At 33.3% G+C, this 23,993-nt stretch overlaps 1 protein-coding gene across 12 annotated transcripts in view; it reads left to right on the top strand.

Annotated features, from left to right (window-relative positions):
* The first annotated feature begins 656 nt into the window (after nt 1-656).
* LOC100165632 (regulating synaptic membrane exocytosis protein 2) overlaps nt 657-23,993 on the top strand; it is a 31,014-nt gene continuing 7,677 nt past the window's right edge. For 2 of the 12 annotated variants that reach the window (XM_016801284.2, XM_008180967.3), the window contains exons 1-16: nt 658-1,839; nt 3,696-3,900; nt 12,407-12,706; nt 14,217-14,571; nt 15,983-16,152; nt 18,527-18,755; nt 19,952-20,110; nt 20,193-20,210; nt 20,326-20,474; nt 20,543-20,917; nt 20,988-21,166; nt 21,229-21,352; nt 21,411-21,713; nt 21,775-22,058; nt 22,327-22,895; nt 22,957-23,097. In XM_016801284.2, the coding sequence (XP_016656773.1) occupies nt 1,628-1,839; nt 3,696-3,900; nt 12,407-12,706; nt 14,217-14,571; nt 15,983-16,152; nt 18,527-18,755; nt 19,952-20,110; nt 20,193-20,210; nt 20,326-20,474; nt 20,543-20,917; nt 20,988-21,166; nt 21,229-21,352; nt 21,411-21,713; nt 21,775-22,058; nt 22,327-22,895; nt 22,957-23,097 (3,772 nt within the window). In that variant the 5' untranslated portion in view covers nt 658-1,627. Of the gene's footprint in view, nt 1,840-3,695; nt 3,901-12,406; nt 12,707-14,216; nt 14,572-15,569; nt 15,632-15,982; nt 16,153-18,526; nt 18,756-19,951; nt 20,111-20,192; nt 20,211-20,325; nt 20,475-20,542; nt 20,918-20,987; nt 21,167-21,228; nt 21,353-21,410; nt 21,714-21,774; nt 22,059-22,326; nt 22,896-22,956; nt 23,098-23,649; nt 23,810-23,993 lie in introns of all 12 variants that reach the window. The other 10 variants (XM_008180965.3, XM_008180964.3, XM_016801282.2 and 7 more) reach the window with 10 other exon arrangements.

Genomic DNA, 23,993 nt, shown 5'->3' with positions numbered 1-23,993 from the left:
ATATTTATTTATATAAGTGCCCAAAATATACCCTAGGTAGGTAATCACAATGGTTTTTCTTTAAAAAATTCAAACTACTGCAAAATATTTTATAGTTCAGTTCTCCCTGAAAATACTGTATTTGTGACGTACATTGCAGCTGCTGTCTTATATTAGTACACCCAAAATCATACAATTCATGCCGCAGATACGACATAATAATAATATTATTATGTCGGGACCAGACTATGATGATGACGACGACACCGATGATATTAATTTCCAGTTATCTTTGGTTTTTTTTTTATATCATTTCTTTTTGTCGCGTTTCTCGCCGTGGCGCCTCCGCCGCCGGCTGCAAGAACCGCGGCGGCCGGGTTTTCTGACATTTTCCGCTAGGCAGAGATGGCAGGCCACTACTACTATCAAGCATATTATATAGTATACATCTATCTATAATCTATATATATATATTTATATTATATATATATATCATATACATATATTTATATTATATATATATATTTATGTAGATACCTATATATTTACTACTACCGTCATACTACAATACGTACATACATATATTAAAACGATGGTTAGGTTAGGTACGCATGGCGGCGGCGGTGTAAGTACACACTATAAGTATATATCTATATACACGCACGGACGGAGCTTTTGGGGCGTCAGTGCGTCGGTGTCTGTCGATCGGCCAACACGCCCGTCGCGCCGTGATCGTCGCCGCCGCCGCCGCCGTTATCGTCGTCGTCGTCGTCGTCGTCGACGGCACACACACACACAAACACGCACATATTAACACACACACACACACACACACACAGACACACCTACTCACACAACACAGACACACACACTGAAACTCGCGCGCATAAACGTACACATTCACACTCACACGCGCACGCGCGCGCGAACGCTCAGACACAAAATTCTAATATATATATATTGCCGCCGTCGCGACCGCGCCGTAGCATCTGCCGCCGACAGTCGCGCGCGCCACCACACCGGTGCGTTGTAATAGTAGCGTATTGTACGCTTGCGCACGACGCTCGTTTCGGCGTGTCCCATTCAGAGTGAGAGAACGGCGCCGATACCGCCGCCACCACCGACAGCGATCGATACTCCGGGGGGCCCTATGACGTAAGTGAGCAACACGGTCGTATGTGAATGACAGGGAAAACTCTGTCGCCGTCGCCGTGTATCCGAGTGATAGAACTACCGAGCACCATATTACGCGCCATCACTACTGCCACCGCCGTCATTGTCGCCGTCACTATAACATAGAGCTGCAGCGACTGCGAAAACAGCTCACCGCCACCGCCTAAGTTATTGCCACGCCAGACGACGAACTATAATATTGGGACGGACCGCGTCACCTTAAGAAAACAACCGTCACCGTAGTGCGATCTCTCGTTCGTCCGCCCGGCGGTCCGGCGCGGCCGCGGCACACCGGCACGCCGACCGTGTTATTCCGCATCGGGACGTACGCGCACCGTTGACCCGCAGACGCCCGCGACGCCATCCGCAGCACCGCCGCGGTGGTCGTCATGTCGGCGTCGTCGCGGGCGCCACGCAGTCGTCCCCAGCACGATGACCGCGGTATGGCCGAGCGCGACGCGTCCATGGGCTGACCATGACCGCCTTACCGGCGCACGGGACGACGCACATAGCACCGTCGTTGTGCCGGGTGGTGGCGCTTCTTAGTGCCGTGTGCTGGTGTTGGGTACTGAGAATGGCTGCCGAGATGCCGGACCTGTCGCACCTGACGCCCGAGGAACGGGAGATCATCGAGTCCGTAGTGCACAGGCAAAAACAGGAGGAACAGAAGGAACAGGAAATCATGAGGTTGGTATAATAGAAGATTGCTGGTTTTCATGTGGTTGCGGTGGGAGGGTGGAATTGGGGTGGGTGTCGTGTGACGGTGGCTCGTACCACGTAATATATTATAATAATAATACCACGGCGGCAATACCATCGCTGCCGTCACCGCCGCCGCCGCTATCGTTGCGTGGCAGCGGTGGTGGCGGCGGCGGCGGTGGTAGTGGTGGGGTTGAACTTTTGAACTTTACCGCGCGCGTGAACCGACCGCGCAACATAATATTATACGTGAAATACGCGCAATTCCGATTATTATTGTCGTCATAGCCTTTTTTTTTTGGTGGGGAGGGGTGTGTGTGATGTGGGTTGAGTATAATAATGTTCTATGAGGTCGCCTCGACACCATTGGATTTTCTGGTGTTTTGATAGCGACGACAACGACGCATTTAGGCCGGGACACCCCCGCACCAATCTTGCGAGATTACAGCCACGGGGGCGGGGATGGGTCCGGTTCTCGTTAGGAGGTTTCACCCGCAAACTTTATATATTATGACGAAAATATTTGTTGAATATTTTGTTTTTCTTGTATGGTAAATTATAATGATAATAACAACCACTCGAACGACTTGCTCCCATCTTTTCACCACATCAACACGTTATATCCCTCGATGAATTTTGATTTTCTTTACCCAGGTCGAGATTTCAATGCCAATCGATAAACTGCGCGCTGAGCCAATAATTTAAGAAAACTAAAGGTATCTATTAACGTTTCAACACCGAAAATCTTTGAATCGTTTTGTTCATTATGCTTTAATAATTTTCCAACAAATACCTGTCCTTCGCGAATTCTGTCCTAACATGGCTACCATATTTTCTGGCCATATCAACGCCATTGATGATTTTATACATTTTTATCTTCGTTTTTGTTGCATTGTTTGAATTACAGAAAACTACGCTAGAATAAATATAGTAACGTTATTACTCGAACAGTAGTAGGTACCTGTTTGAGTATTTGTTCTTATTATTGTTTTGATCGTATATCTGAGATTTTAATAAAATTATAACTGATATTTGATAGTATCCATTAATATTTTCATGTAATTTAAAAAACCACCAACATTTATTCCAAGACTTAACTTATAAATAGTTTTTTTTTATAATTATATTCCACGATGGAGTAGACCACGATCCTAAATTAGTCATGTAGTCTGGGAGCATAACATTTTTATTTTTACATCCCTGTTACTGCCATCTACGAGGAAGTTTTAATGTCAGTACCTATGTATTTGGATCATTATCAATAAGTATATAAAAATGTTGCTGCACAATTGTACAGTAGGTACCACAATTTAATATTTCAACGGAATTAAAATGTTTCAGTGTTTGGCTTTGGATGTCCTTGTGGAATAAAAGTTTATGAACTTAAAAATAATGAGTTCATGACAATATTATAATATATGCTGACAAAAAATAAAAAAAAGTTTTGAATGGAATGGTTGTTTTTAAATTTAAAAGCAGTGATGATTAGTCATTGAATTCAGAAGATAGGTTTCCCTGAATATAAAAATCTGTTTAAAACTGCAGACGTTTGATTTTTAGTTGTTTCTTACAATATTATTTAGGTATTTTTACTAAAGAGATATTTGAAAATAACTCTTTAAAAATACCAATCGTGTTAAATTTCAAATCTATGTGCCTATTGGAAATTAATATAATATAGCAGGTTACGAATGAAATCGTTAAGTTATTTTAGGTACTAGATATCACAGAAATTGTTAATTTAATGAAAATTATACATCACTTTACCAACTAGCAATATACAATCTCCCGCAGAAGATTCTGAAACGATATCAATAATTATAATTTTTTCAATTTTTATGCAGGCGAAAGCAAGAAGAAGTAATTTTATTGGAAGAGAAAATCCGGCAACGCAGTGAACAGCAAAAAAAGGCAGGCGTCGAGTTGGACGCAACTTGTCATATATGCCTGAAGACCAAATTTGCCGACGGTGTCGGACACCTGTGCAACTATTGCGGTATCAGATGTTGTGCCAGGTGTGGTGGCAAGGTTACCCTGCGTTCTAGCAAAGTTAGTATTTCATTAGTTTCTATACATAATATGAATAAATAAAATAAAATATTTTAATACCAGTTAGCTTAATTTGTATAATGGATATTATGGTGATGATGTGTATAGGAAAATTATATACGGCCATTAGCGGCACTGATGGAATGGGTGGATACAATGAAAATATTTTCCTACATAGTCAAAATATTTTATAAAAAAAAAATCCCAAACGTTATAGCTTTGATTTAAAATTTTTAATGGATTGAAATCTAATACGCAATCATACTTTTTTATTACAAAAAGCCATTTGAATGTTTTTCTGGATCCTTCTTTGGTATTTAACACATATTTAAGTGTTTAAACACATAATATGACTGATTGTGTAACTAAATATTTCATGTCTAGTTATAGTATTTTAGGTACTGAGACTATCAAACTATATAGGATTAATTATTAAAATTAAAGCATACAAATGTATAATAGGAAATAATGTCATGTCCAGTGTCCATCTGGTTTTTTTTTATGCAATAGTTCTCAAGTTCTAAATATTTCAATAAAAATAGTTCTAATTTTTTTTATCAATGTTATATAGATTATAGATATTTAGTAATTAGTTATTACTTTGTTAGTATTTATATCGTTGTTTGATGGAAAATCACATATTTCAACAGTACCTAATTAAAATTAATCAACTACCGCGTCAATGTTGTGTTGAAAATATTATTTGAATACTGTTTAGTTTAACTTTATAGAAACATTTTCGTATGTGGATTTAGAGCAGACATTATATTATAAAATGGTAATAGGTAATAATACGTGTATACATTTATACCTAATACCTATATAACGTTATATTTTAAAACTCAAAGTTAAAATATTAAACCAATATTACCCTGTTAAAATTACTGATAATATGTATTTTACTATTTTTAAAACATAATGTTACACTGTTTTGTTTTAAGTATAATATGAACTTTGTTTTGATTTCAAGTTTTTATTCAAAATTTTTATTCAATACTTAATTTCCGTAATTCGATTCAAAACAGTTATTTACCCTGAGAAAACATGGGCCAAAGTGTTAACTGATAAAATAAAATAAAGATTATTTAATAATCTAAATTTTACAGTGGGCTACACTGATTTTAAAATGGGGGCTTCGAATCTAACTTTAAAAGGTTGATTATAACTTTTTTATACACAAAAACAAGATATTCTTCTAGATGGTGTGACTGTTTTGAAATATCTACCCTACAAATCTATTAAAGAATAAGGGTGCAGTATGTTTGGCAACTTATCACAAAAACTGATTTTTGTAGGACTCATCAAAAATGGTTTGATATTCTATAGGATAATTTTTTAGATTTATTTAGATTTCCAATCATAATCAATAAGATGGAATTGTTAGGTATCACCTATTGAAACGTAAACACTAAACATACCTATATTCTACTACTAAATTACGATAGTCTATCGATGCCGGCTAACCTTGAACTGGTAAGATTATTCTTACACAACATTGAAAATACGAATTTAAGTTACTAATTTATTTGAAAAATAACCTTTAAAATAATTAAGCCATTAATACTACCTAAACATGTAATACCCCACACACAATTCAGCTTGAGGAGTCTGGAAAAATCATTCAACAGTGCACCAAATGTATAGACTTACTAACAAAATACAAACCTCATATGGAAATAAGGAATACTGTCTCGGAGTTTTTCTAGACGTGGCCCAAGGCTTTAATAGAGTTTGGCATGACTCTAAAAATAAAATGTATTCTTTCCAGCATATTACTATCTAATAATCTGCTCTTATATCTACAGTAGAACATTTTAAGTTTGACAAGGCAACTCAACATCTTCATAATTCCCAGTTCCCAATATTTTACAGCGTTTCTCAAGGAATTTATTTGTCACCCGAATAATTTAATGTATTTTACACATTAGACATTCCTATAGCAGCAACCTATGCTGACAATACTGGCATCCACCTTAGGCCTCGTTCGAGTTTCAACTGATCTACAAAATCACCTCGCCTCAATAAACACCTGGGGACACAGGCAGAAAATTCTAATAAACCCTCAAAAAATCTTTCCATGTACCATTTAAATTTCAAAATTATAATATCATTAAATCTATAACTTATCTTAACTTCAACTTTAAGGTGTTGCTAAACCTACTACATTTTAGGTCAAATATCTGGGAGTTATATTATATCATACTGGATAAACGAGTAACGACTGACACGGGGTCCTCATCTAAAGACTGAACGAAAAATACTTAACCTAATACGCCTTCACCTGTTAATTTAGATCCAAATTATTAACTAACACTGTACAAATCTTTACTGATGCCCAATTGGACTTATGGTATGCAAATTTGGGATGCTATCTTCCAATCCATCACTTTTCGTTTAACAGCTTTACCCCTCCGGTATGTATCCAACAAATCTCTACACAAAGACTTGAAAATGGAAATTGTTGATCAATTAACCAAAATCCATTACAATAGGTTTTACTTAAAATTTGAAAAACATCCTAACCTTTTAGTACCTATCATCATCACTAACAACCCACCACGTTACCTCAAAAGGCGCTGGTGCAGTGACCTATTAAATTAGTTGATTAAATAAACGAATTCAGTTCTGAAGGGTTTCATCACTGCACTACTGCAGGATGGCTTCCATCATCTTGTGTTTCAATGATTTGTTATTATTATGAATATGTTAGTTAACCTATTTAATGATTATGTATAACATACAGATTGTAAGTTTTTCTTCCAATAAAAAAATGGTCACTGATTTGAAAACTGTATTTATATAATATGCAATGTGTAAATAAGTTCACGCAGCTAATATAATTACCAAAACCATTTTTTGTAGAAATTCAATGATACACAACATACCTACATTACACGTTGAGTTAAACGTATTATTTTATACCTTAATACTGTTTCATTTAATCCATAATAAATTAAGAACTCTATTCGACACCATAATATTGTAGGTAATATAACAAAAACAAAGTTATTTTGCTATTTTTTAATAAATATAATAAACTATTTATATTATTTTCAAAAAACTGTGAAAATCATTTAGAATAAACATAGATAAATGTAGAAAAATAAAGTTAAATAAAGAATACCTGTTAAAAAAATAAAATAAAACTTTAGTACAATATATTAAAAATATTTTCTAGTTTAAATTTTAAATGATTAATTACCATTTGAAATGTCTATAAAACTATAATTAAAACATTTTAACGTTTTTATTTTATGGTTATCTAAATTACTTAATAATTAAATAATTATATTCCAATGAATACATTAACAAATAAATCAACTACCTATATTATAAGCAATGTTCAGCAAAATACCATAACCTCAAAAAAAAAATAATAATAAAACCATATTAAGTAAAATACGTATAATATTATTTTTGTATGAATTATAATTGATTTATAAATTTAAGAAACTATAATTTAGATTCAATGCGTAGCGATGTATAATGTATTGATTTTACAATGATGTGTTTTATTTTTGAGTGCCTGTATCTTCTTTGGGAACTCAAAACTAAAAATACTTCAATGCTCAACGTTGAGGATGGTTTCTGATAGAAAATTGGATCTAGTTAGTACTTTTTAGAGATAAAATGAAAAAAAACTTTGAGTACTTTTCAAAATAATCATGGGAGCGGGGGAAAAATAGACATTTTCACCAAATATTTATACTAGCTTTTTCTAGGCATGATATAGTTTCAAAATATTTTGGCTCTTTTTGTTCTATGTTTGTAGAAATTTAAAATGTATTACTTTATAAGTTTTTTTTTTTCAATTTGAGTAAAAAGCTTTAAAATGTAATACAAGATCCCGCATAAGTTGTTTATACAGTAATTTTTATTTCAAAATATAAAATTCATTCGCTTAATTTTTTATTTAATTAACGTTTAAAGTTCAAATTTGAACATATATCGTTAAATTATTAATTAGTTTTGTTTTAAAAATATATAAAATTTTCAATTATAATCACTGATTTTGATTAATTTTAAGCTATTTATTTCAGGAACTTTCACACCGTCCTACGGTATGTCGTTGCTAGGTATCAACTTATAAATTAATAACAGATATACAATAATATTGCACACAATAATATTATATAACTATTACAAAATATATGCGATTTGTTTTTTACCGAAGATTAACTTACCTATTACTAATAGAAAAATAAATTACTAATAGCTATGTAAATAAAAATAAGTAATTTAGCCATCATTCGTTTTATTTTGAATAGGTACATCATCAGATGGTCGCGGGGTGTATTTATTATTTTTAGCTGTGATACGATTTTTTTTCACTTGTATAAATTCTTGATTGCGATTCATTTTTCAACCTAATATTTATGATTTATCCATACATCTTTGATCTTTAATATTCGTGTGGATAATAAAAGCAATAATCATCTATGTTTGAGTCCTAGGCTAAATTGACTTGATTCGCTATAATATGTTAAAAATAACAAAATTATATACCTACATCAGTTCATTTTTAGCGTGCGTCATTTTAAGACGTTTTAGTTTGTAACAAGAAACTACTTCGTACCACTACAACTGTGCGTGTGTGTATATTAGTGATAAAGTCCGATCAAGGCTTACAAGTTTACAGAATCAGTTATCCTTTGACCTAGTTATTTGCACGTTCCCAATCTGACAATATAATGTATTATACTCTCACGAATGTTACATGCAAATGAACACCGAACGGCGGAAAACGTATTTCAGATAAACGTCGGGGTTCCGCTTCCTTAAATTTATCTTTTCAAATAATTGACGTGGACATGTCAAAATGCTATTTTAAACGGTTATTCATCCGTGGGGTGCAGAAAAAAACCAAACTGTTTATTTATATTATTTATGTATAGTCATCATTTATTATTTATAGTCTTGTGATGATTTTAATTTTTTTTTTTAAGACTATCTAGGAAATGTGAAAAAAATAGGCTAATAAAAGGTTTCTGATTTTAATTGAATTGACGCGTTCTAAACTTAAGCTTCATTCGGGTTTATGTCACTAACACTGCACGTGAAATATCATCATGTGTGGTAATAAGGTGTATGTGTAGATGTTTGTGAGGGCGCCGTGTTTGGAAGACGAGGAGGGGATACTTAAATAGAGAACAGCGCTGCGTCCAATTCGTTTATTTTCGCGTGCAAAGTTATATATATATTTTTTCAAAAGAGAAGAAAAAAAACTCGTTGTTTTCTATTAATTTAAAGTTTTTTGATATCATCGCGAGTATTGCTTTTAATATAAAAACATCGCCACCACAGGCGCCGCTGCAGACGGTCCCAGCGAAACTCGTGCTCGTAATATAATAATATTATATTATAAAATATATATACGTGGACAACGGTTTACGGGGTGCATTCAACTCGGTATCATCCGCCCCTTTTCGGGTGGGAGCAATGACGTCACGGATTTGCGGGACATGACGTATGTTATATTGATCGTAGCAGCGGCGGCGTAGTCTAATATATAATGTGTGTGTGTGTGTGTGTGTGTGTATAGGTATATTCGCAGGGAGAGGGCCGCGCCGTAGTTTACTAACTTTGCACGGATATTTGTTTTTCAATTTTCCAGACATAGGTATTATTTTAACGGTTCAATTTACTCGACAGTGGATAACGCGACTCAGCCGTCGGGATGAAACAAAAAAAAAAACCATTTCTCCGCGCAAAAACATATTTTCGCGTTATTTCGGCCGGTTTACACTGCGCAGCACTGAGGAGCAGCACCTCTATCTTAACGATTATAATATTATTATTATTATGTACACATCATAACGATATCGCGAGCGCGCTCGTGTGCCACATATATACTATCGAGGTAGAAAATACGAAAAAACAAAAAAAAAAAAACACTCACCCCGCGTCTTGTACAAATATCGTATATTATATGAAATTGTATTCTAACGAGCTCGTAAACGCGCGTATATGCACATAGACACCGAATTTACTCCGTTCACCAAATCCGACGCCACCCGAATTGCACATATATAGGTACGACGTGTGTGTTTATCTTGTTGTGTATTTCGTATAGTTATTACGATTTATATTTACTCACATTTTTATATTGTTGTATGTACATACATAACACTATTATACAGCCGTAAAATGCGTAGGTACCTTCCTTCGTATTATATACATACCTACCTACTATACAGACGGTAACAAACGACGTGTTTACTCAACGCCAATATTTTCCGTCACGTGAAAACCTATAGATGTTTGTGTGCACGCGCTCGCTCGCACGATGTCGTCGTGTGTGTGCGGAAAATATTTCATTCCGATCCGAACCACTGACAAGGAAAAATATTTATCCCACTGACATGAACGATATTATTATTGTGCGCACTATTATATTATTATTATGATGGCGGCGGTTGTGAGCTCGCGGAGACTATTAGTATCGCATTTATTCGAGTGAAAATGAGGCGCATTTAACGATTAGCACTTAGCGGGACGGAAAAAAAAGACTCGGTCGTAAAAATTGTTACGACCTAATAACCCCTTTGGTGGTATTATATCAGCTATAAAATATATATTTTACGATTTTAATATTACATACTTATACTGAGTTATACACGTATATATTATGTACTCGACGTTATTTTTTCACGCGACACCACGTTTCCGGTCCGAACGGAACAATGTGTCATGTGATAACTATTAGCGGATAAACTATTAGTATTTATATTGTATATCAACGAGATTGCCGCTATATAATAATAAATAATAATATAATATTATTATGTTACTAAACATTGCGCACATCTCGCCGTAATTGCTGTTTGACGGGTTCAATATTGTTACATCGATATATCATATAATGTTTCTTCTTTATAGGTACAACAAAAATAATAATAATAATATAATATTATGTACAATTATATGTGCCCATTAGTTCGTAAATCGTAAATAATAACGTGATTTAACATCGAATGCACGTTCATAATATTTTAATATCAACCACGGGTAATATAATAATTGTACGCGTATTATTAATAGGTCCGATTTAAATTTGTTTCTAATACGTATAGGTACATAGTATTGGTATTGGCACGCAATGGCGTTCTCAAGATTTTTCGTTGGGGGTGATGTACAAATTAATTGCAAAGTGGCAATGTTGGTGGTACGGTAAACGCTGAAATATAATATTATAATAGTATGCGCCTTTGGTCTGTTAACAAATATATAATATTATAATATGTGACTTTTCCATGCACCAGGCGCCTTTTGGCGGAAGTTTATTTTTTATTTTTACATAATATGAGGACTATCTAGGACAGATGCAGAATATAAATATGGTTATACGCGGACGGCGGACGTAAGGGGTTAACTGCACCGGAGCGCAAAAAGCGTCACATACTCTATAGTGGCACTTTTATAAATAAAACAATAACCTTAAATATGACTTTATCCGTAGACTATCTCTAATGTATTCCAATAAAAAATATATTTTTTTATTTATTCTACCTAAACATAAATAGGTCTCGAAGTTATATTATTAGAGTTTATACAATTTAAATATTTAATAAATATTTATAACGTGTCGTACCCACTTACTGCAAGTACCTATATAATATTACATAGGTAAAATGTATTTTCTCAATAATAAATAGGTAAGATTTTGAATCTAGTCAAACGATAATGTATTGAGAAATTATTATTTTGCATAGGTACACTTATAAAAATATTACAAGTACGGTGTTGAACGGTTTCATTTTTTATTTATTGTTAATGGTAAAGTACTAAAATCAACCCTGATGATCAAACAGTTGATTTTACTCGCTTTAATTTCAAATATATCAATTTATTCATTAGTTATTTTCTCATAGTTTTGATATCAAATATTAACGCAGGTTTTTATTTACACAGTATCAAATACATCATATTAAACAGTTTAGTTTTCGTTACTGCTTATTAATGATAGTCTTTGATCTATTTTTTTAATAATGACTTTATATTTGTATGTATATCTAATATCATAATTATACATTGAACATTTTGGTCTAGTAATATATTAATATAAGTTAATTACTAATTAGATATTGTATCATAACATAATTATACAACTATAATACAATAACACATAATACCTCCGTTTATACGTTACATAGTGTTGGTGGGTCGAACATTTGAATGCGATGATGAACTGACTACAATGCATGGTGTGATAATGTAGTCGAACAACAATAAAATGTTATTCTATAGTTAATAACCACTTAAGGAGCCCAGTCAATGAAATTTTGTCCACAAGAATACACTCTACCGGCGAATAATGATCCTGCCCCGTAGAATCAACCAAATGTGATCATTTTTTTTTTGTCTTAACTAATAGAGGGTAATATTTTACAGGCCACGTTGATCTCCATTTTTCAATATTTTAACCTAAAATTTAAGCACCGGGCCTTTGAAGTTATTATTAAAAAATAAAAAAAAATTGTAAAAAACTATTAACGTGTTATTACAGGTGATATGGGTGTGCATATTGTGCCGGAAAAAACAAGAGCTTCTCAGCAAGTCTGGGGAATGGATCAACCACGGTATGGCGGCCGCGGGCGGCGACCCGTCCCGACGTTCCGAGGTGTCGTCGCCCTGTATGATGTCGGATAAGAGGCCCAAGCTCGAGAGGGCACACAGCGCAGTGGAAAAGGAGAACGTGCCACTGTTGCAACGGTCCAATAGCCTCCTGCGGCGCCAATACTCCCAACAGGAGCCGTCCAGCCGGAAGGAGCAGGAGCATGGACTGACCGACGAATACTATCGCACAGTGCGTCTTACCATTCATTGTTATTAAATATTATATTTATAATATATTACTTGTATGTTATTGTTCCCCGTGACTAGCTGAGTGTTTGGTTTTTTTTTAGAGCGGGGCAGGAAATTGGAAGTCAGGTTAGGTTGGACTGTTGTGGAGGGTTAAATTCAGTCGAAGGACTAAGCAAATACGTGCATATGATACAATATATTTTACGTCGTTGTTTAGAAAAATTAAATATATATAGATAATATGGTAATTCCCAGATTTCAATGTTTATTTTGCATCTTTTTTTAGAATGCTTGACACGATGTTTCCAAACCTATGGAATCACGTTTTAAAGTATATACAATTCTATCAACAAATCTGTTTTTTATATGAATTCATAACATTTTCCGTTCTTAAAAATTAAGGGGCCCCTAACCTCTTCACCAGATCTATGACCATCTCACACAAAGAATAGAAATATTGTGTGTAAAGGGCAAACTGCTAGGGGACGTATGACAAGATAACGATTTTCAAAATGTGCCTTAAATAAATTGAAATATTTTAGGTCATCATCGTATTTTATCGTATTAAAATTAGAGGCAATAAATTACCATTTATTCGTATATACAATAGAAAACTATATTATGTTATATACCTCTTTATTCATTATTGTAAAATAAGTCTAATAGCTAGATAAAAACGTCGTTTGCGTTAAAACAACACGTGTAGTGTTCTGAGTATCGAGATGGTATATACACAGCTGCACTGCAGAGTGCTGCAAGTGCTATTCTCGAGATGGATAAAAAATAAACAAAAACACCTGCACACAGCCATATCGACGATTATGCCACGGGCTTAAGTCTGTATCGGAATAGTTAAATGCACGTTAACTGTTAAGTGCACAAGCGACAAACCGCTATCGGTGTCGACCATGTCCTGTGCTACTGCAGGATAATCAATATTACATAATATTCACTGTATTGGCGTATATACGGTCAATCTAGATAGAAAATTAATTTTTGGATTGAAATGCATTTGTATTCGGTTCGAATAGAGTCTGTAGGTTTTCGAATTAAACGCATTATTAACTGTCACTTGTGTTCTATAAATTAGTTAAAATATTAACAGCGTTAATAATCTTCAATTTTAAATATTAATTTATAAAAAAAATATATATTCAATATTACTATTTTTATATTTAAAAAAAAAAGTACTTGCTTCCAATCATATATACATTATTATACGAGTTGTCATTAAATAAACTGAAGACGGTGATGATAAAAAATATCAAATGTTGTTGTTTAAATCGACCAGTAAAATAAAATTAGCGTAGCCAATTAAAGGGATTAGCTTTTATCAGTACAAACACACTTAGGTACCTACCGGTGATGGCTGTTATAGGCATACCAATTTATTTTTACGCTCTAAATAGTCTAAACTCATACATCCCTCCCCCTTTATCACACTCACCTATAGAGTGCCGATCATGATCAGCAATCGTCCTGTAAAATACTTTAAACTTTGACCGTTTCAGGGCCATGACGATTACTATCGTGGCGGTCAGCTGGAAGGGGTGTCACACAGGACCGGAACCGGCAACCAGTCGTCCAGGTCTTCGCACCACCAGCCTCCGCTGCACCAGTTCGGTCCTGCTGCGGTGGACTGTAAACAGTCGATGATGGGGGGTCGTGGAGGTCCCGGTCCCGTGCCGGTGCGCAAGCACAAAAGGCCCGGGAACACGATGCCCCCCGAACGGCTACACCAGCAGCACCAGCAGCACCAACAGCACCAGCACCAGCACCAACGCATCAGTTTTTCCAGCTCTGAGGAGGAGGAGCTGCGGTCCACGTCTGAGTGCACCAGCTGTGACGAGCACGAAAGCGAAAAAGGTAAGACGTTCGTCGATTGCGCCAACTCGTGTGTACCAATAATCATAATGTTATGTTATAGTCACACGCGTATTAAAAAATAATATATATAATTATGTTATATACAGTATATGTTCTGTTAAACCAGTCACACTATAAAAAACCATTTTCTCAGTAACAAATTGCAGTGATTTTTTATGAAAATAATACTATTTTATATATTCTGAACTTTTTAAAGTATCTGTAACACAAAAAAATCAATTTTTAAATATTTTTTCTAAAAGGACAGTCAATATATATTTTTTAATTCACAGGAGGAAATTTACGGTTCTAAAATTATAGATGTATAAACATCGAAAGAAGTTTTTGAAGAAGTGTTTATAGTTTAGATATTAATTAAGTCTGATCTTTATAAATGCAATATTAACTCCATTTATAAAATTTAAAATGTATAGACCTAAAAAGTAGTAAAAATTATATCATCGTATAAATTAAAAAAATTCCGTTTATTTCTTTTTTAAATAACGATTATTGACTTGAATAATATTAGTGTGTCTAGTTAAATGGAACACTCTTATATAATATTATTATAATACACACAGATTATACCATGCATACTGACTGCCTAGTACAAAGTCGTCAGTAACGCATACGTATAACTGCGGACACTTCTTCGGCGCGTAAATTCATAAACGTCATAGGGTGCACCAATATATTTAATATATTATGGTATGCATAATTAGGTAAAGATATATTTCGATTTGCGTTTTAAGTCTTTTCCAGATTTTGGATTTTTTTTTTAGAAATACGCCCGTACCTATTTTTGGAAAATTAATTTTTTGAATTTTTACAATTATCGTTATTCGTTTGTTCTTCGATGACCCCCACCCTCCTCCTCATTATCACGTCAATACTCTAAATTTCTTCAACGCGAACAAGTTTGGAGTAGGCGGGGACGCGGTGCGAATGTAATTCGTCGCAAACACTATAGTAATGTTATTGATTGAACTGACGTACAGGTGACGCAGAGAGTAATGCGGGAGAAGACCAGACTTATAAACATTCAATGACATTATCATCGGTAGGTTTTGGCATTTGTAAAGACCATTTTTTATTTTTCATTTTTTTTTTTTGTATTCAATAACGATTTTTCTACATCGTTGTGTTCAGTTTTTGTTTTTGTGATTTTATTACCTACTTTTATTTTTTGTTTTGGTGTTGGATGAGATTGTTTTGTTTAATTTTGTGTTTTTTTAAATTTTGATTTTTTTTCTTTATGGCGTTACCCAGCAAACATGCATGCGTCGTGACACTCTTTGACCCTCTTGACTTTAAACATATTTGTGTTTTATTTATTGCGCTCTATTATTATGGTTGGGGCTCTTGAGTCTGGGCGGTTTGAGGTTAGGGATGACATTGTGTTGTCATTTAGCAATTTACCGCAAGATGGGTACCATTAATGGACCGAGGCGAAAGAAAACTGTGCGATTCGACCACCGAAACCATCAAACGACACAACAAACGTCCAAAGACTCCGGATTTGACACCGGCAGTTCGATATTCACGTCCAATGATGACCCAATATACCTCGGCGACATTAAGGTACTAAAATGCGTTAAACATCGAATTAAAACATAAAAAACAAAATAACACAATAAAGTAGAATTGTTTTAAAGGTCAAATTGAAAAGCCTTTATTTCATAGGTACAATGTACATGTATGATATATATTATATATATTATTATAGTAGGTATAGTAATGCCGGGCTGCATAAATAATTACTAAACATTTATTTAATTAATAGTGAACTAATTAACATTAATAGCGGCCCACAATTGGTTAATTATTTCATTTTAGTGAACATTAAATGTTTAATATAATACATTTTTATGCAATTTGGCATAAGTCCACTTGTCGATTACTAGTTTGCAACATTCTTAAAATGTTGAAAATCAAATTTTCACTATGTCGAAATAGTTGTATACGATTTATTTGTAACACCAATATGAATCATGACACACAATAAAAATTCAAATCCGCTGTTCGGGAAAATCGTTTGAAATTTGAATATAGTTAAAATTATGTTTTCCGATCATTATACCTTTAGGTTAAACTAAATTAATAGTGTAAAAACTAGTAAAAAATATTAGTGTAATTCGTTATAACTGAATGGAATTCAACTGATTATTTGAATATGAAATGATATTGTCTCTGTCTGTTATTACATTTATAACTAATTGAATACGAATTTTTTCGAAATATTAAGTTGTACTTAATTATAGATTTTTATGTATAATAAATTGAGTTAGTAAATATTATAGATTAGTATTTAATATATTTTATAAACAATTTTAGTTATTATTATACAATTTAGTTTTATTGTGATATATTTTGTATATATTATATAATATTATAATATATTTTATAATCGGCATATGACGTGGTAGAAGTAATTTTCATTTATATGTATAATTAAAAATGTTAAAATAGTACTCTAGATAGATATCATCTATACTTGTTTAAGTTATTTGTATCAGGAAAATTAAATTCTTCTCTCATAAATGTCACATAATTACAAACGCAATTGATAATTTAAGGTTTTAATATAATAATACAATTTACTTATCCCTTTATAAAACTAATTGTGATAAGAGAAATGATAAGAGTATAACGGAAATTTCTTTCATAAAATTCAGTCTAAAGTTTTATCTATTTTTATTATAATATTACCTATATCAACTGATAATTAGTAAGTTTTAAAAACATTAATATAATATACATCAAGACAAATGATATGAAATATCGATTGATTTTTATTAAAATTTACATAGGAGCCAGATACTATTTTTTCACACTGCTAAATGCTTTTTTGAATGTACATTATTATTTATTATATTATTTTGCATGTGTATTGTGTATGTATTATTCTTTCTTTAGTTGAGCATGTTTTAAAAAAAAAAAAAATTATTGGATATAGTAGTTCAATGATTTAAATGATAACTATACATTATAGAACTTGGTGAAACATAATATCTAATTGTAACAAAACATTACTGAGCTATACTTTATGTCATGGTATTAATGCTAAAGGTTTTATGGACCTATAATAATAATATTATGTATTTATGAAGTTAAAGAACAATTCAATTTTAATATTTTCCGAAATATTAAGACCTATATTTTTAACGAATGGAACAAATATCTAAAAAAAAAGAAATGAATATCAAATCTATTGATGTATACTCTTGTTGAACCGTGATTATTTTTTCTAGTTATTTTTGCGTATAGGTTACTTGTTAACAATTTGCCTTTTTAATCAGCCCATTAACCGATAAATTTTCGTTTAGTCGTGCTAAGAATCGTGTTAATAATTATTATTAATTTACGATTTCAACAAAATGGTGTTTAATTTCTTTGTTCTTAACATTGGTACCCAATGCAATTTTAAAATACATATTAATATAATTTACAATAAGCAATATTAGTTAATAAATTGTTTTTGAAATTTTTCCAATTTATTATAAAAGACAAACAGATACTTCCACTCGCTATCCAGCTACTATCAGTGGAAGGGTAATAACATTAACGATTGATTCGTCGCACTCCACTCATATACGTTGCCAACGATTAACTGTTTATAAAATGATTGAATGAACAAATATTGATGGATTTACCGGTTTCTTTGACCCTCGATTGTGGGTCTTTATTTCGGTTAAAATAACAGATTTTTTTTTCACCAACTGGAAAAAAATCGAGTCAATTCATACTTGTCAGATGAAGTTTGGATTTTCTTAACAAAATAAACACAAATACAAGCACACACAAACACACCTAATTCTATACCAATATATTAAAAAAAAAATTAAAAAATTTTACATATAAAAACAAAAAAAATCAGTGCTATGTTAAGTTACGATTAGATAGGGTCTGACGCATGCAGCCGACACGTCGGGGCTAATGCTGATTCTGTTTGCAGCAACCGATGTCGTGGCAACGGAGCCCCGATAACAAGTTCTTGATAGGTCACATGGTGCTTAACAAGTCTGTTTGGGAGACCCCGATCAGCCCGTCTTCCAGCGCGGCCGCCATGTTGGGCCTGAAAATCACCGGCGGCAAATTCCTGTCGGCCACCGGAAGGAGATGCGCGATTATCGATCGCGTCCGGAAAGGCAGTACAGCTGACATGGAGGGAAATTTGAAACCGGGTTAGTGGGACACACGGCGTCTGCTGTTTCTCTTCTCCATCCATTGTCGCTCCTTCTCCCGTCCCCTGTCGGTTAAAGAATCAAACGTAGAATAATAAAAATTCCATTCGCAAAAAAAAAAATAAAGGCAGTTTTAAGACTTCACACGACTCATGTCAATTTCTGCCAACACATTTATTATATTTTTACACCTTTAATTACTGAAGGTTATTTATACATGATATGATCGAAACTATATTCTCTTAATATTTCTCAGTAGATTATACCTACATGATGAAATTAAGTTTAATGAACTTTTCCCAGTTTTAATAATTATAATAATATATTATAGTTACATTGTTATATTATCAGCACAGTTCAACTTAAGTTATGAACTATAAATGTATGAAATAAAATTAATAATCATGCATTATTTTGAACATTAATAAGAATAATTTTAAAAACTATTTTTACATCGATCAAATCAAATATTTTCGTAGCAAATTATGTTTTTAAATTGTTTTATAAAAATGTTGACTAATAACTTATTGGAAATGCAAATGAGTTTTAGCTTATTCAATTTCATTTGAATACTAAAAATGTATTTTCGAAATAGCTATTCTTTCAAACAGTAAAGATTAAAAGAAATTATTATTTAGAACACGGATATATTGATTATTGATTAATAAACACAGGTCTTAAATACTGCAGATAATATTAATTGTTATATATCAGAAAAAAACTTATTAAAATAACAATTTATAAAAATACTTAGTGGTATAAAATATTCAAACTTGTACATATAATTTAATTATATTAGTTAGCAGTATATTTTTAGTTTAGATTGAGTAAAATACGGTTAATTGAATTTATTAAATACATTTAATTTTATATAATGGTTTTAAATCAAGTGTTATGTTTAATTGGGTCTTTAATTTAAATATTATCATCTATTCATCTGTCATAATCAGGTGCTGAAATAACGAAAAATAAAATAAATAGTTATTAAATATATATACTATATAGGTACTTAGTGTTATTTATTACAGATTTAGTATTGTGTGATTTATTTTATGAAAATAATATTATAGTTAATCGTAGCCTACAGTTATTTATATTAGACAAAAATATAAATTCAATAACAATCATAGTTCAAACTATTCAATTTTTCTTTAATTTAAATACAATTTTAATATTGTATGTGTCCATAATAACAGGAGACGAGGTTTTGGAATGGAATGGTTGTCTATTGCAAGGAAAAACACAAAAAGAAGTCTCAGACATTATTTCAGAATCAAAACATTTGCCACAAATCGAGCTCAAAGTGTCCAGGTCAATACTTCCGAGAAGAGCAAGTTATGGCACTCCAACTAAAGGTATACATTTTAAGAAGGTACTATTATAGTCCCTATTATAATACCTATATTGATTAATGATGCCTGTTTCATTTGCTTTCAGCTAAAACGAGTTCAATGGGTTAGCGCGATTTCAAACCGCCCTACTGATGCCCCTGACCCCCATTAGATTTATAAAAATTGAATTAAAAAGAATTATAGAATTACAATAGCATTAAATATTAATATTTTTTCAGGTTTATATGATTTGCGTAAAGATAAACCTTATGTAATGGTTACTTCACCGGGTAGTCCTGAACATTTGGCTTCAAATCCAGCCCGGGTTTTAAGGGCTTCCAAAAGTGTTAGCGGACCGAATAGTTTACACGTCGGAGGGAAGATACAGGTAACAATAATAAATCAAATATATTCTTCAAGTACTGACCTTGTTATTATTTTGTATGGGTGCTTTAGGTCAAATTAGGTTTTGACCCGCAATCACTGAAGTTGGTCGTAACTATAATGGCCGCTTCAAATCTGTTACCACGGTCTGATGGTTCACCAAGATCAGCATACGCCAAAGTATGCCTTTTACCGGATACAAGTGAAAAATCCAAACGAAGGACTAAAACGATAATGAATTCCACTGATCCTAAATGGAATCAAAATTTTTCATTTACAACTATGAGAAGGTCGGATTTAAAGTTTAAAGTTCTTCAAATTTCGTTATGGGATTATGATAACAATCCTACGAATCAATTCCTTGGTGAGGTACTGATCGAATTGGGACTTAAAAAATTAGAAAACTTGGCTGAATGGTATCCATTGACTGCACATCAAGAAATAACTGTATGTTTTGTATACATTTATTTTATTTGCAATCTATTATTGTTTAATCATTTTGAAATAATATTTACAGGGAGAAGGAGGTATTACAATAGGTGATTATGATATGGAATACTCAGGAGAACACCTGTCTCCACCATCTACATTATCTCGACAATCAGATTCAGATGCTTCGGATGTTGATGATTGCTGTAGCGGACGACGAGTTGGAGCTGATGGCGCATCCATAAGTAGCCTCGGTAGTTCTATAAGGTATAGTTTGATATATTATAATTAAACTTTATATCATTAAATAAAAAAAAACGAATTTATAGCCCACCGCCCGATTATGATCATTTGGATCGGAGAAAAAGTCGTAGAGATATGTCACCATTACAAAAGTCATACGTGTATGGCACTACAATTGAAAAAAAATATGGATACGAAGTCAGTTTAAAAGTAAATACTGACAGTAAAATATGGATATTTATAAATATTAATAATTTTAAATATGTAGCAGCAGTCCGTACCAATTCGATCTACAACAAGTGTTAGTCATAGATCTAGATCTGCTGCACCGACTGATTCTCCTAGCCAACATTCCAGATCACGATCGAAAAGTCCAACCATGCTCTCCGACAGAAGAAGTTTATCTCCTCCAGATTATAGGTATCCTGGAGGTATTCAGAGCTATAGACAAGGTCCATCAAGGTTCTTAGCTAGGTCAGCAACAGCTACTCCTACATCCACTCCCAAAAAACGTCAACTTCCCCAAATTCCAGGAGCTATGCCTTCTTCTTTAGATGAACGAATTCCATATGTAAGTTTTTTAAATGAGCACTGTATATATTATTAAAATATATTAAATGTGTATTTTTCAGTATTTTGATGACCAAACGTCATCGTTTCGAAGAAGAACGAGACAAGTGCAACCTCGGAGAGTTCAGAGTAGAACAGGAGGCCTTGGTAGATTACACCATTATGGTGGACTAAGTGATAGTGATATACCTATGCAACAACTTCGATCTCTGACACCTCCACACGTTAGAGGATCCATGATGTCCAGAGGAGAAACTGGAGATACTTGTGATATTGATGATAGTGATAGTGTTATCAGCAGTGCTTTATCTACGCAATCTGAACAGCCCAGATCGACGAGATTTTGGTAAAGAAAACAAGATTGTCTAAATCAGGTTGTTAAGTTTACATAAAAAATTAGGATGGAATGTATGTATTGTGTTAGAATCATTACTCATCTATTTTTTTATACATTTAGATTTCTGATATTTCAAAGTGGCATATTGTGCGTGTAAACGTTCCTTAAATAGAGTACATTTGTTACATCGGCAAAATTTATTAGTATTTTTCACACACATATTGATGAATGAGATGATATCTGAAAATCTCACACCAATGTGTTTTGTCTTTTGCAGCTGCTGCAACGCCACCGATTACCGCTACCCATCAACGTCACATTCACCCAGCTGTAGTTTTAGTAAAAGTAGTAGCAAGCGTGATAGTATACATTTGTACCGTTATAATTCATTTCCTGCTGATTATTTTTTACTCCATCCGATAGATAATAGACCGGTTTTAACGGAAAATTCGCCGACTGAAAACCCAAAACCTTTAAAAAAAACACGATTTAATTTAAATCATCTTGATAACCACGATCCTCTTTATGATTCCGATTCGGGGTTGGATATGCTAGGTTTTCAATCACCGACAGAGAGGCAAAGATCCCGTAGGAAAAGAAACCTGACTCTAGATTTAGGCGAATCAGTGTTAGACGTAGTGGGTAGCTATAGTGGCGCTGCTGTAGCGTTTAGTTATGCTTTAACCGACCCTTTAAATGCTATTGTCCATGGCAGTGATTATGGAGCGTCGCACAGTAGATCTGGATCGCAACAATCTCCTGTCATGGCACCAACGACCGATAGCAAGAGGGCTCAATTTTCACGGAGCCTGTCTAATGCTGATGTACAAACAGATAACATAACCGGTACGGTTACAGTAAAGTTGGAGTTTTATTTTATTGTTAATTCGGTGATATTTGTTTTCAGATTCTGGTAGTTCAGGAAAACGAAGAGGTGATTCGTCTTCCTTAACAGAAAGTGCCGGTAAAAGCTCAGCTTCTGGGACCAACTCTTCCACTTCCGGTATGGGGAAAAAAAGTGCATCAGCTTCTCAATTATCAGCAACCGGTGAGTGGTACTCTCAAAAAAGAATCTTATACCACTCCATGACTAAATATGTTTGAGACAATTCTAGTTTTCCTTGATAAAAGTAAACAAACAGGATTCTTAATTCCTCAAATAAACCAATAAAATTATAAAGACTATATTATTTTGTAAAAATCGTTTACCGGGCAATTTGCTGATCTCGGGTTATACACTTATACCTTTTGATTAATTATTATTTATTATTTCAAGTTTTCGTAACAATTTATTTTGTAAAACGTGATAAAATTTAGAAAACTATTTAGACATTACTTACATTTTAGAACTATTTATCAGGTAGCTTGAATATATATATTTTTTTAAACTTACGAGTTAATTTGTACCATAGCCAATTCAACGATTAATTATATTTACAATAATTTGATACTTTTTTTTATTAAAATGTTTATTTTTCTTACAGTTTATTAAAATTTCCAGAATAGTAGTATTTTATACAATTTGTATTTTAATAGTTATGATCATTGCCCAATTTCATTTTTTCGTAGTAAAATTACTAATTTTGGGCTGGATTTAAAGGGCGCAAGCGTAGGTTAGGTTTTGGTTCGAAAGGAAAATCTTCGTTTACGGTGCACAGAAGTGAAGAAGTGCTGCCTGGGGCAAGTCGCCCCCTCGTCAAACAGCCGTCCAGCGTTTCTAGTGACGGTGAAGCATCCCAAGACGGCGAAAGGTTAATAATGTATGATATTTGTAATTTTTTATGACAAAAAAAAACTTAAAAAAATTATTACTATAAAACCACGGAGATATTGATGGTATCCTGGATGAAGACCAAACATGGTAAAAGTCAAAGAAGCCTGTGTATATTGTCGTTTTGGTTTGATGATTTTCAAAAAAAAAGAAGTTTGCCTTTGCATGGGGAT

Source organism: Acyrthosiphon pisum, chromosome A3, assembly GCF_005508785.2.
Source record: "Acyrthosiphon pisum isolate AL4f chromosome A3, pea_aphid_22Mar2018_4r6ur, whole genome shotgun sequence".
In the NCBI taxonomy this organism is placed as follows: domain Eukaryota; kingdom Metazoa; phylum Arthropoda; class Insecta; order Hemiptera; family Aphididae; genus Acyrthosiphon; species Acyrthosiphon pisum.
This window is presented reverse-complemented; position numbering and strand designations above follow the sequence as displayed.